At 41.3% G+C, this 12,659-nt stretch overlaps 1 protein-coding gene across 6 annotated transcripts in view; it reads right to left on the minus strand.

Moving 5' to 3' along the window:
* The window catches only part of NOD1 (nucleotide binding oligomerization domain containing 1), a 90,837-nt gene that overhangs the window by 17,950 nt on the left and 60,228 nt on the right, over positions 1-12,659 (minus strand). For 4 of the 6 annotated variants that reach the window (XM_081244128.1, XM_081244126.1, XM_081244127.1 and 1 more), the window contains 2 exons: positions 2,950-3,033; positions 1,966-2,049 (listed from right to left, as the gene is read on the minus strand). In XM_081244128.1, coding sequence (XP_081100254.1) covers positions 1,966-2,049; positions 2,950-3,033 — 168 coding nt within the window. The remainder of the gene's footprint in view (positions 1-1,965; positions 2,050-2,949; positions 3,034-12,659) is intronic. The other 2 variants (XM_081244130.1, XM_081244131.1) reach the window with 1 other exon arrangement.

The following is a 12,659-nucleotide window of genomic DNA, read 5'->3' on the forward strand; positions in this document are numbered from 1 at the left end:
GAAGGGCAATTTGGTAGTGTCTATCCACATTTTAAATGTGTTTCACTTTCGGCCAACAATTCGACGTCTAGAAATCCACCTTATGGTGTGCAAAGACATTACACACAGGTTCTATACATGCAGTATTGGTTGTAGTCTTTTCGGTCATAATGTAAGATGTGAACTAATTTCAGTATCAGTAGAGGCAGCCAGCAAAATACATTGTGAGTGTACATTCAAGGGACACTGCAACGTTTAGAGAGAATGAGGTAGGATGAAGAAAAAGACAGAGGGCTTCCCTGGTGGCGCAGTGGTTGAGTCCGCCTGCCGATGCAGGGGACACCGGTTTGTGCCCCGGTCCGGGAAGATCCCACATGCCGTGGAGCTGCTGGGCCCGTGAGCCATGGCTGCTAAGCCTGCGCGTCCGGAGCCTGTGCTCCGCAACGGGAGAGGCCACAACAGTGAGAGGCCCGCGTACCGCAAAAAAAAAAAAAAAAAAAAAAGAGGCAGAAGAGCATGGGGCTCAAGATGCTCTGAGCCAGACATGCCGGCTGGCACTGGTCGCAGGGCGACCACAGCACGTGGTTGAACTTCTCTGGGCCTGAGTTTTCTCACTAGCAAATGTGAACAGTAATGGTACAGCCCTCATAACACAGTTGTGAGAATGAGTTAATACATGGAAAAGGCTGAGAACAATGTGTGATGTACAGTGAGTACTCAAGAGATTTTGGGGATTGACATTATTATTATCCACCTAGACCTGTGGTTCTCAACTGGGGTGACTTCTCCTCCAGGGGACACTTGCCAATGTCTGGAGACAATTTCGATTGTCACAATTAGGGGTTACTACTGGTATCTAATGGGTAGAGGCCAGGGATTCTGCTAAACATCTTACAATGCACAGGACAGCCTCTCAACAAAAAAGAATTATTTGGACCAAAATGTCAACAGTGTTGAGACTGAGAGACCCTGACATAAAAGGACATGTCAAATATGTACAATATATGGTTGAGATATTTTTTTAGTCACTTGCTAAATGCTATTCAGTTTCATAAGAAAAGCGATATTTATTTGAATATACATTCAAATGCTAGAAATAAAAGATTATATTTAGAAAGCATGAGGGAGGAGGTTCTTTCACTTCCTACTTTCCCGACTTCAGTGTCTTATATTTTTTTCAAAAAAGCATGTATTACTTTTCAAAATCTTTTAAAAGATTTTTTGAGGGGAAAAGGAAAATGTACTTACTGGCCAGCAGGTCTAGTATCTGAATTCTCATAATGATGACATTTTCATTAACTAATTTAGCCAATATCTCATGAGGAGGATACAGAGACATGTAATATAACTTCCTTTCCCGGAAGCAATTTATGATACAGGCAAGTAAGTAAATAAAAATACGGTAAATGACCAAAAAAGGAACAACCAAAAGAAAGAAAAAAAGCATCACTTTCAGAAGGTAACAAACAGTTAACTAGTGGCCCTGGAGTGCAGAGAGGGAGCGAGGGCTGTGGGCTTCCCGTGACAGGTGACAGGTGAGCTGGAGTATGAAGGCCAAGTCCTGATGTGACTACCTGGGGACAGAGGAGGCTGCACAGGGGGTAGGCAGTTTAAGAGGAAGAAGGGAGAAAGTTTTGAGACAAGTGCGTGAAAGTTGGACTCCTCAAGGCATATCTGAGGGTGTTCCAAGGATATCCTGACAGAATAGCTAGCCTTCTGGTTTTCCTGAGGCCTAGGGTGGGCAAAGAAGGCTAAGGTCTCAAACTCATGTTCCTGGGACCCATTCCACCCATTCTGTACTTGTTTGTGCTTCTGGGAATGGCTATTTTCTAATCTAGGAGAAAATGAAATTATAAACCTTCCTTTGAGGAAAGGCCTAGAGCCTTTTAAAACGGAGAGGCAGTCTTTCAGTTAAGATTCCAGGCTGTGCACAGTCTTTGGAAAAATCCCTGAGACCCAACCGTTCAAAATGACTATGGTTATTACCAGAATATTCTCAGAGATGCGTTCTGCTGCAGGGCCCACGCTAGGCTCTTTCCTCCTTCTGTAGAAATGCCATTGAATGCAAGACTAGGAAGGAAAAACATTTGGGGTAGGTTATTAAAAACATGTCTACATTTGGCTTTGGTTTCAGCAACTAAAACAGCTGGCAAGACTCCACCTGGAGGTGGTTCCTGCCTGGGCTGACTTGAAGCAGGAAGCGTAAGTGCCGGCCTCACCAGGAGCCACTCAGCCTTTGCTGCTCCAGAGCCCAGGACGAGGACAATCACCAGACTGCTCGGGGAGAGGCCAGACAGGAAACGGAACATGGCAAGACCTGGTCACACGGGCTGAGGAGGCCTGGCGAGCTCTGCTTCGGAGGCTGACACCTTACAGGCGCCTGTCAGTGAGGCCTGGAGAAGTTTCCTCTGTTCTTGTAAGGAAGGAACTCTGCTACTGCCCCCACCGTATTAAGCCCTTATGTCAGTGACAGGAAGGACACAGGCAACCAGGAGACCCCCGAGTCTCAGAGATTTGGCCAGAGGCCTAAAGGAGGGCCAGGGAGGACCAAGTCTGTTTACAGAGGTGAAGGGTCCCCTCGTCCCAGCACCATCCTGAGAAATGAGGAAGGGGCAGGAATCTGCGGCCCAGTGTCTCTTTCAGTTCTGTCTGGACTGAAGAATTCCTCCCCAACCCCCAAGGGGCACGGGAAGACTGCAGAGGGGCTGGCAATATCTAGTCTTGATCTGACTGGTGTGTGCGCATGTCACAACACGGAGCTGAAAACTTAAGCATAATATACTTAACTGTATGCCTCTTCTACGTCAATAAAAACGTTTTTAAAAAGAAAAAAACCACACACACAAATACCTTCCCTGTTAGGAATGCCAGCCACCCTCTTTCCCCTGGCTCCTCCTCTGGTAAAACAAGAGGAACACGGAGTGACCAGGTTGGCCCTGAAGACAGCAGGTCTCAGAAGGCAGCAGTTACCTCAAGTTAGTCAAGCTTGGGTGGTTCCTCAGAGCCTCTGCGAAGGCCCTTGCTCCTTCATCACCGATTTGATTGCCCCACATCCTGAGGGCAGAGGTAAGACAGTGAAAGTTACCTCATGCTCATCCCTTATTTTCTGCTCATGGCCATGGCATGTATACTCAACAGGCAGATGTTTCTGCTCCATCCCTGGAGCTGTGGCCTGGAGATGAATCCCTCCACCAGCCCCTTACTGAGCTGCTCGGGAGGAAAAAAAAGCAGTAGAAGGCTTGTGAACAGAAGTCAAATCAGACAGCTGCACGATTAGAAACCAAGTCTCACCCCTGAGCTTTTGGAGAGCTGTCAGTCAGAGCCTAAGCTCACAACTCTCCCTGAAATGTCACCTGCAGGATATACAGGTTGGTGGCAGCTTGAAAGGAAGGCCTGTGGTGGTGCCAGACTCCCAATATCCATTTGACCCTGTGCAGGGGTGCCGGACATTCTTGAAGACATAGTCGGTCTTGCATGAAGCAAAGATCAGAAAGCACACTGAGAAAACTTATCAGCAATTTCCCTGGTATGTAAAAAGGAGGTGACCAAACCATGCTGTTCAGATTGTTGCAGTTTTGGTGGGGAGGTGCAATGACAAGCCGTATTCTCTCCCCCACAGTAGAAAGCCTTAGAGGATCTGGTTAAATCGAGGGTCTGCATGGTCAGACGTTGGGCTCCCATCCTGGCCCTGCCCCCCACCACCTGGGCGTGCTTGGGTAATGCATAGTCTCTGAGGTCTTAGTCTCCTCATCTGTAAAGCTAGTATAAGAAGAGCATTTCCTCAGAGTTGTTGTGAGGATTAAGTGAGTTAATATATGCGAAGCACTCCAAACAGTGCTGAGCCTATAATAAGAGTCAGCTATTCCTAAAAGGCTGAGGGTCACTGTCTACAGAAAGCAAGTCTGCCAGGCCCACCACAGAACTGAGGCTGCCTCAGCTACATGCTCTCACCAGGCAAGTGGCCTGCTGACGTCCCTGCCAGTATGGCTTCTAAAACCCCAGAGTGAGAGTTTTCAGCATTTTGAAAAAAAATGTGTGTACTAGGTAAAACTGCATGGTATCAAACTTTTAATAAAGTGGAAAACTATACTCATGACATGAGATTAAGTGAAAAAAGGTAGAATAAAATTCTGTACAGATAGTTTGACATCTACCATATTAAAAAAAAATAGTATAGAGAGAACATACACTGCATGAGAGACAGCAAGAAAGCTTACCTGACCTCAAGTGTTGACAATAATTATTTCTGAGAAGATGATATCCATTATACTGTTCATATTTTCCATAGTTTACAAATAAAATTATCTATGTTTCTTTTAGAATCACAGAAAAAATTGTAACTCTATGAAAAGCTGTAGTCTCCTGAATCAAAACCATAATGAAATATCACCTCACACCCATATGGATGGTTACTATCAAAACACCAGAAAATAACAAGTTGTTGGTAAGGATGTGGAGAAACTGGAACCCCTGTGCACTGTTAGTAGGAATGTAAAATGATATAGCTGCTGTAGAAAACAATATGGTGGTTCCTCAAAAAATTAAAAATAGAATTACCATGTGATCCAGCAATTCCACTTCTGGGTATGTACCCAAAAGGATTTAAAGCAGGGTCTCAAAGAGATATATGTACACCCATGTACACAGCAGCATTATTCACAAGAGCTAAAAGGTGGAAACAATCCAAGTGTCCACTGACAGATGAATGGATAAACAACTGTGATATACATATAGAATGGTCTATTACACCGCCTTAAAAAGGAAGGAAAGTCTGACACATGCTACAACATGGATAAACCTTGAGGACATCATGCTAAGTAAAATAAGCCAGTCACAAAAGAAGACAAATACTGTATGACTCCACTTATGACTCCCTACAGTAGTCAAATTCACAGGAACAGGGGATACTATAGAAAGGTGGTTGCCAGGGCTGAGGGGAGGGGAGAATGAGTTTCTGCTCTGCAAGATAAAGAGAGTTCTGGAGATGGATAATGGTGATGGTTGCACAACTATATGAATGTGGCTGCACAACTATATGAATGTACTTATTGCCACTGAACTGTACACTTAAAAGGTTAAGATGGTAACTTTTATGTTATATGTATTTTCAATAAAAAAATTGAATTAAAAAAGCCTCCAGAGACAAGGTGGCAGAGTAGAAGGATGTGAGCTCACCTCTTCTTACGAAAACACCAAAGTTACAACTAAATGATGAACAACCATTGATGAAAAAATTTTGGAACCTACCAAACAAGATGTCCTACGTCCAAAGACAAAGAAGAACCCACAATGGGACAGTTTGAGGGGTGCAATCATGATAAAATCAAATCCCATACCCACTAAGTGGACAACCCACAAACTGGAAAACTATCACAGAAGTTCTCCCACAGGAGTGAAAGTTCTGAGCTTCACGTCAGGCTCCCCAGCCTGGGGGCCTGGCAATGGGAGGAGGAAGAGCCCCAGAGAATCTGCCTTTGAAGGCCAGCGGGATTTGATCACAGGAATTCCACAGGACTGGGGGAAACAGAAACTCCACTCTTGGAGGGCACACACAAGGTCTTATGCACACCAGGACCCAGGGAAAAAGGCAGTGACCTCTCCTAAGAGCCTAGGCCAGACCTATATGCTGGTGTTGGAGGGTCTCCTGCAAAGGCAGGGGGCGGCTGTAACTCACTGTGGGGACAAAGACACTGGTGGCGGTAGTTCTCGGGAGTACTCATTGCTGTGAGCCCTCCTGGAGGCTGCCATATTTTCACCAACACCTGGCCCCACCCAATAGCGTGTAGGCTCTAGTGCTGGGTCACCTCAGGCCAACCAAGTGGGGACACAGCCCCACCCATCAGCGTCCTCCTGACCACACAACTGCCCGCTGAACACACCCCCGACACAGCCCTGTGCATCAGAGGGACAAGACCCAGCTCCACCCACCAGTGGGCAGGAACCAGTCCCTCCCACCAGGAAGCCTCATCCACCAGGGAGCAGACAGCAGTAGCAGCAAGAACTACAACCCTGCAGACTGTGGAACGGAAACCGCAATCACGGAAAGTTAGACAAAATGAGACGGCAGAGGAATATTTCCCAGATGAAGGAACAAGATAAAACCTCAGAAGAACAACTAAGTGAAGTGGAGACAGGCAATCTACCCAGGAAAGAATTCAGAGTAATGATAAGAAAGATGATCCAAGATCTCGGAAAAAGAATGGAGGCACAGATTGAGAAGATACAAGAAATGTTTAACAAAGACCTAGAAGAACTAAAGAACAAACAAGCAGACAATAAAATAACTGAAATAAAAAATACAGCAGAAGGAATCAATAGTGGGATAAGTGAGGCAGAAGAACAGATAAGTGAGCTGGAAGCCAGAATGGTGGAAATCACTGCCACAGAACAGAATAAAAAAAAAAGAATGAAAAGAAATGAAGACAGTCTTAAAAGACCTCTGGGATGACATTAAATGCACCAACATTCACATTTTAGGGGTCCCAGAAGGAGAAGAGAGAGAGAAAGGACCTGAGAAAATACGTGAAGAGATAATAGCTGAAAACTTCCCTAATGTGGGAAAAGAAACAGTCACCCAAGTCCAGAAGGCGCAGAGAGTCCCAGACAGGATAAACCCAAGGAGGAACACACCAAGACACACAGTAATCAAATTGACAAAAATTAAAAAGAAAAAATATTAAAAGCAACAAGGGAAAAATGACAACATACAAGGGAACTCCCATAAGGATATCAGCTGATTTCTCACCAGAAACTCTGCAGGCCAGAAGGGAGTGGCATGATATATTTAAAGTGATGAAAGGGAGGAACCTACGACAAAGATTACTCTACCCAGCAAGGTTCTCATTCAGGTTAGACAGAGAAATCAAAAGCTTTACAGACAAAAGCTAAGAGAATTCAGCACCACCAGACCAGCTTTGTAACAAATGCGAAAGGAACTCCTCTAGGTGGAAAAGAAGCCAGCAACTTAAAACAACCTTGTACATACATAGACTGCCATATCAAAACCTCATGGGAGGCAGAAATAGAGACACAGATGTAGAGAACAAACGTATGGACACCAAGGGGGGAAAGTGGCGGGGGGTGGTGTGGTGTGATGAATTGGGCGATTGGGATTGACATGTATACACTGATGTGTATAAAATTGATGACTAATAAGAACCTGATGTATACTAGGAATAAATCTACCTAGGGAAACAAAAGACCTGTATGCAGAAAACTATAAGACACTGATGAAAGAAATTAAACATGATACCAACAGATGGAGAGATATACCATGGTCTTAGATTGGAAGAATCAATATTGTAAAAATGACTATACTACCTAAAGCAATCTACAGATTCAATGCATTCCCTATTAAATTACCAATGGCATTTTTTTATGGAACTAGAACAAATCATCTTAAAATTTGTATGGAGACACAAAAGACCCCAAATAGCCAAAGCAGTCTTGAGGGAAAAAAACGGAGCTGGAGGAATCAGACTCCCTGACTTCAGACTATAGTACAAAGCTACAGTAATCAAGACAATATGGTACTGGCACAAAAACAGAAACATAGATCAATGGAACAGGATAGAAAGCCCAGAGATAAACCCACACACCTATGGTCAACTAATCTATGACAAAGGAGGCAAAGATATACAATGGAGAAAAGACAGTCTCTTCAATAAGTGGTGCTGGGAAAACTGGACAGCTACATGTAAAAGAATGAAATTAGAACACTCCCTAACACCATACACAAAAATAAACTCAAAATGGATTAGATACCTAAATGTAAGACCAGACACTATAAACTCTTAGAGGAAAACATAAGAAGAACACTCTTTGACATAAATCACAGCAAGATCTGTTTTGATCCACCTCCTAGAGTAATGGAAATAAAAACAAAAATAAACAAATGGGACCTAATGAAAGTTCAAAGCTTTTGCACAGCAAAGGAAACCATAAACACGATGAAAAGACAACCCTCAGAATGGGAGAAAATATTTGCAAATGAATCAACAGACAAAGGATTAATCTCCTAAATACATAAACAGCTCATACCACTCAATATTAAAGAAACAACGCAATCCAAAAATGGGCAGAAGACCTAAATTTTAGAGGTATAAGTAATAAATCGATAGTGGAAATAAAATGGAATCATTAAAAAAAATCCTCACTAATGCAAGAAAAAGGAAAAAAGAAACAAAAGTTTGGACCAAACAGAAAAGAGCTGGCCAAGTGGTAGATTTTAATCCAATCAATAATCACATTAAATGTGAATAATCTAAACATACCAACTAAAAAGAGACTGTCAGTTTAGATAAAAAGGCAAAACCCAACTAGATGCTGCCTACAGACAAAGATGACAGTGAAGTTGTAAAGGGGGTGTGCATGTTTGGGGTTTTGGGGGTTATTGATTTGGGTGGTAGTTGTACAAAGTATTTCCTTTGTAATTGCTTGTTAAACTCCATTTTATATACTTGATATGTATATTCCCAATAAATAAATAAAGTTAACTGGCAATCAAATGTCTGCTGAGGTGGGGGGGAAAAAAAGAACCTGCTGTATAAAAAAATAAATAAAATTCAAAAATTTAAAAAACCTCATGGGAACAGCAAACCCAAAAACTACAGTAGATACACACACACAAAAGAAAAAGCAACCCAAACACAACTCTAAAGATGGTCATCAAACTACAAGAGAAGAGAACAAAAGAGGAAGGAAAGTAAAAATACCTACAAAAACAAACCCGGGCTTCCCTGGTGGTGCAGTGGTTGAGAGTCCGCCTGCCAATGCGGGGGACGCGGGTTCGTGCCCCGGTCCGGGAAGATCCCACATGCCGCAGAGCAGCTAGGCCCATGAGCCATGTTTGCTAGGCCTGCACGTCCGAAGCCTGTGCTCCGCAACGGGAGAGGCCACAACAGTGAGAGGCCCGCTTACCGCAAAACAAAACAAAACAAAACAAAATGATTAAGAAATGGCAATAGGAACATACATATTGATAATTACCTTGAATGTAAATGGATTAAATGCTCCAACCAAAAGACACAGACTGGCTGAATGGATACAAAAACAAGACCCGTATATATGCTGTCTACAACAGGCCCACTTCAGACCTAGGGACACACACAGACTGAAACTGAGGGGATGGAAGAAGGTATTCTATGCAAATGGAAATCAAAAGAAAGCTGGAGTAGCAATACTCATATCAGACAAAATAGACTTTAAAATAAAGACTATTACAAGAGACAAAGAAGGACACTACATAATGATCACGGGATCAATCCAAGAAGAAGATATAACAACTGTAAATATATATGCATCCAACACAGGAGCACCTCAATATATAAGGCAAATACTAACAGCCATAAAGGGAGAAATCAACAGTAACACAGTAATGGTGGAGGACTTTAACACCCCACCACTTTCATCAATGGACAGATCATCCAGACAGAAAATCAGTAAAGAAACACAGGCCTTAAATGACACATTAGACCTATTGGACTTAATTGATATTTATAGAGCATTCCATCCAAAAGCAGCAGAATACACATTCTTCAAGTGCAAATGGAACATTCTCTAGGACTGACCACATGCTGGGCCACAAAGCAAGCCTTGGTAAATTTAAGAAAAGTGAAATCATATCAAGCATCTTTTCCGACCACAATGCTATGAGATTAGAAATCAACTACAAGAAAAAAACTGTAAAAAACACAAACACATGGAGGCTAAACAATATGCTACTAAACAACCAGTGGATCACTGAAGAAATCAAAGAGGAAATCAAAAAATACCTAGAGACAAATGAAAATGAAAAGCACAACAATCCAAAACCTATGGAATGCAGCAAAAGCAGTTCTAAGAGGGAAGTTTATAGCTATACAATCTTACCTCAGGAAACAAGAAAAATCTCAAATAACCTAACCTTACACATAAAGCACTAGAGACAGAAGAACAAACAAAACCTAAAGTTAGTAGCAGAAAAGAAATCATAAAGATCAGCGCAGAAACAAATGAAATAGAAACAAAACAGTAGCAAAGATCAATGAAACTAAAAGCTGGTTCTTTGAAAAGATAAAATTGATAAACCTTTAAGCCAGACTTATCAAGGGGAAAGGGCGAGGACTCAAATCAGTAAAATTAGAAATGAAAAAGGAGAAGTTACAACAAACACCACAGAAATACAAAGGATCATGAGAGACTACTACAAGCAACTGTATGCAAATAAAATGGACAACCTGGAAGAAACGGACAAATTCTTAGAAAAAGGTACACTCTCCCAAGACCGAACCAGGAAGAAATAGAAAATATGAGTAGACCAAACGCAAGCACTGAAATTGAAACTGTGATTTTTAAAACTCCCAACAAACAAAAGGCCAGGACTGTGGTTTCACAGGAGAATTCTACCAAACACTTAGAGAAGAGCTAACACCTATCCTTCTCAAACTCTTCCAAAAAATTGCAGAGGGAGGGAAACTCCCAAACTCATTCTATGAGGCCACCATCACCCTGATACCAAAACCAGAAAAAATTACCACACAATAAAGAAAATTACAGTCCAATATCACTGATGAACATAGATGCAAAAATCCTCAACAAAATACTAGCAATACATTAAAAGGATCATACACCATGATCAAGTGGGATTTATCCCAGGGATGCAAGGCTTTTTCAATATCCACAAATCAATCAGTGTGATACATCACGTCAACAAACTGAAGAATAAAAACCATATGATCATCTCAATAGATGCAGGAACAGCTTTTGACAAAATTCAACACCAATTTATGATAAAAACTCTCCAGAAAGTGGGCATAGAGGGAACATACCTCAACATAATAAAGGCCATATATGACAAACCTACAGCTAACATCATGGTCAACAGTGAAAAGCTGAAAGCATTTCCTCTAAGATCAGGAACAAGACAAGGATGTCCACTCTCACCACTCTTATTCAACATAGGTTTGGAAGTCCTAGCTATGGCAATCAGAGAAGAAAAAAATAAATAAAAGGAATCCAAATTGGAAAAGAAGAAGTTAAACTGTCACTGTCTGTAGATGATATGATACTATAAATAGAAAATCCTAAGGATACTACCAGAAAACTACTAGAGCTCATCAATGAATTTGGTAAAGTTACAGGTTACAAAATTAATACACAGGAATCTGTTGCATTTCTGTACACTAACAATGAAAGATCACAAAGAGAAATTCAAGAAACAATCCTGTTTCCCATCACATCAAAAAGAATAAAATACCAAGGAATAAACCTACCTAAGAAGACAAAAGACCTGTACTCTGAAAACTATAAGACACTGATGAAAGAAATCGAAGATGACACAAATAGATGGAAAGATATACCATGTTCTTGGATTGGAAGAATCAATATTGTCAAAACAAATTGGGTAGCCAAGGCAATCTACAGATTCAGTGCAATCCTTATCAAATTACCAATGGCATTTTTCACAGAACTAGAACAAAAAATCTTAAAATTTGTATGGAAACACAAAAGACTCTGAATAGCCAAAGCAATCTTAAGAAAAACAGAGCTGGGGGAATTAGGCACCCTGACTTCAGACTATACTATGAAGCTACAGCCATCAAAACAGTATGGTACTGGCACAAAAACAGAAATATAGATCAATGGAACAGGATAGAAAGCCCAGAAATAAACCCATGCACCTACGGTCAATTAATCTATGACAAAGGAGGCATGACTATACAATGGGGGAAAGACAGTCTCTTCAATAAATGGTGCTGGGAAAACTGTACAGCTACATGTAAAAGAATGAAATTAGAACATTCTTTAAACACCATACACAAAAATAAACTCAAAATGGATTAAAGACCTAAATGTAAGACCTGGTGCTATAAAACTCTTAGAGGAAAACATAGGAAGAACACTCTTTGACATAAATCACATTAATATTTTTTTCTACCCATCTCCTAGAGTAATGGAAATAAAAACAAAAATAAACAAATGGGACCTAATTAAACTCAAAAGCTTTTGCACAGCAAAGGAAACTATAAACAAAAAGACAACCCTCAGAATGGGAGAAAATATTTACAAATGATGCAACCGACAAGAGATTAATCTCCAAAATCTACAAACAGCTCATGCAGCTCAATATCAACAAAACAGACAATCAAAATATGGGCAGAAGACCTAAATAGACATTTCACCAAAGAAGACAAACACATGTCCAAGAGGCACATGAAAAGATGCCCAACATCACTAATTATTAGAGAAATGCAAATCAAAAGTGCAATGAGATATCACCTCACACCAGTCAGAATGGCCATCATCAAAATGTCTACAAACAATAAATGATGAAGAAGGTGTGGAGAAAAGGGAACCCTCCTACACTGTTGGTGGGAATGTAAACTGGTACAGCCGCTATGGAGAACAGTATGGAGGTTCCTTAAAAAATTAAAAATAGAGCTACCATATGATCCAGCAACCCCACTCCTGGGCATATATCCAGAGAAAACCATAATTCGAAAGGATACATGCACCCCAATGTTCACTGAAGCACTATTTACAATAGCCAAGACATGGAAGCAACCTAAATGTCCAAAGACAGAAGAATGGATAAAGAAGATGTGGTACATATATACAATGGAATATTACTCAGCCATTAAAAAGGATGAAATAATGCCATTTGCAGCAACATGGATGGACCTGGAGATTATCATACTAAG

Source organism: Mesoplodon bidens (assembly GCF_964165515.1).
Source record: "Mesoplodon bidens genome assembly, chromosome: 9".
NCBI classification, from domain to species: domain Eukaryota; kingdom Metazoa; phylum Chordata; class Mammalia; order Artiodactyla; family Ziphiidae; genus Mesoplodon; species Mesoplodon bidens.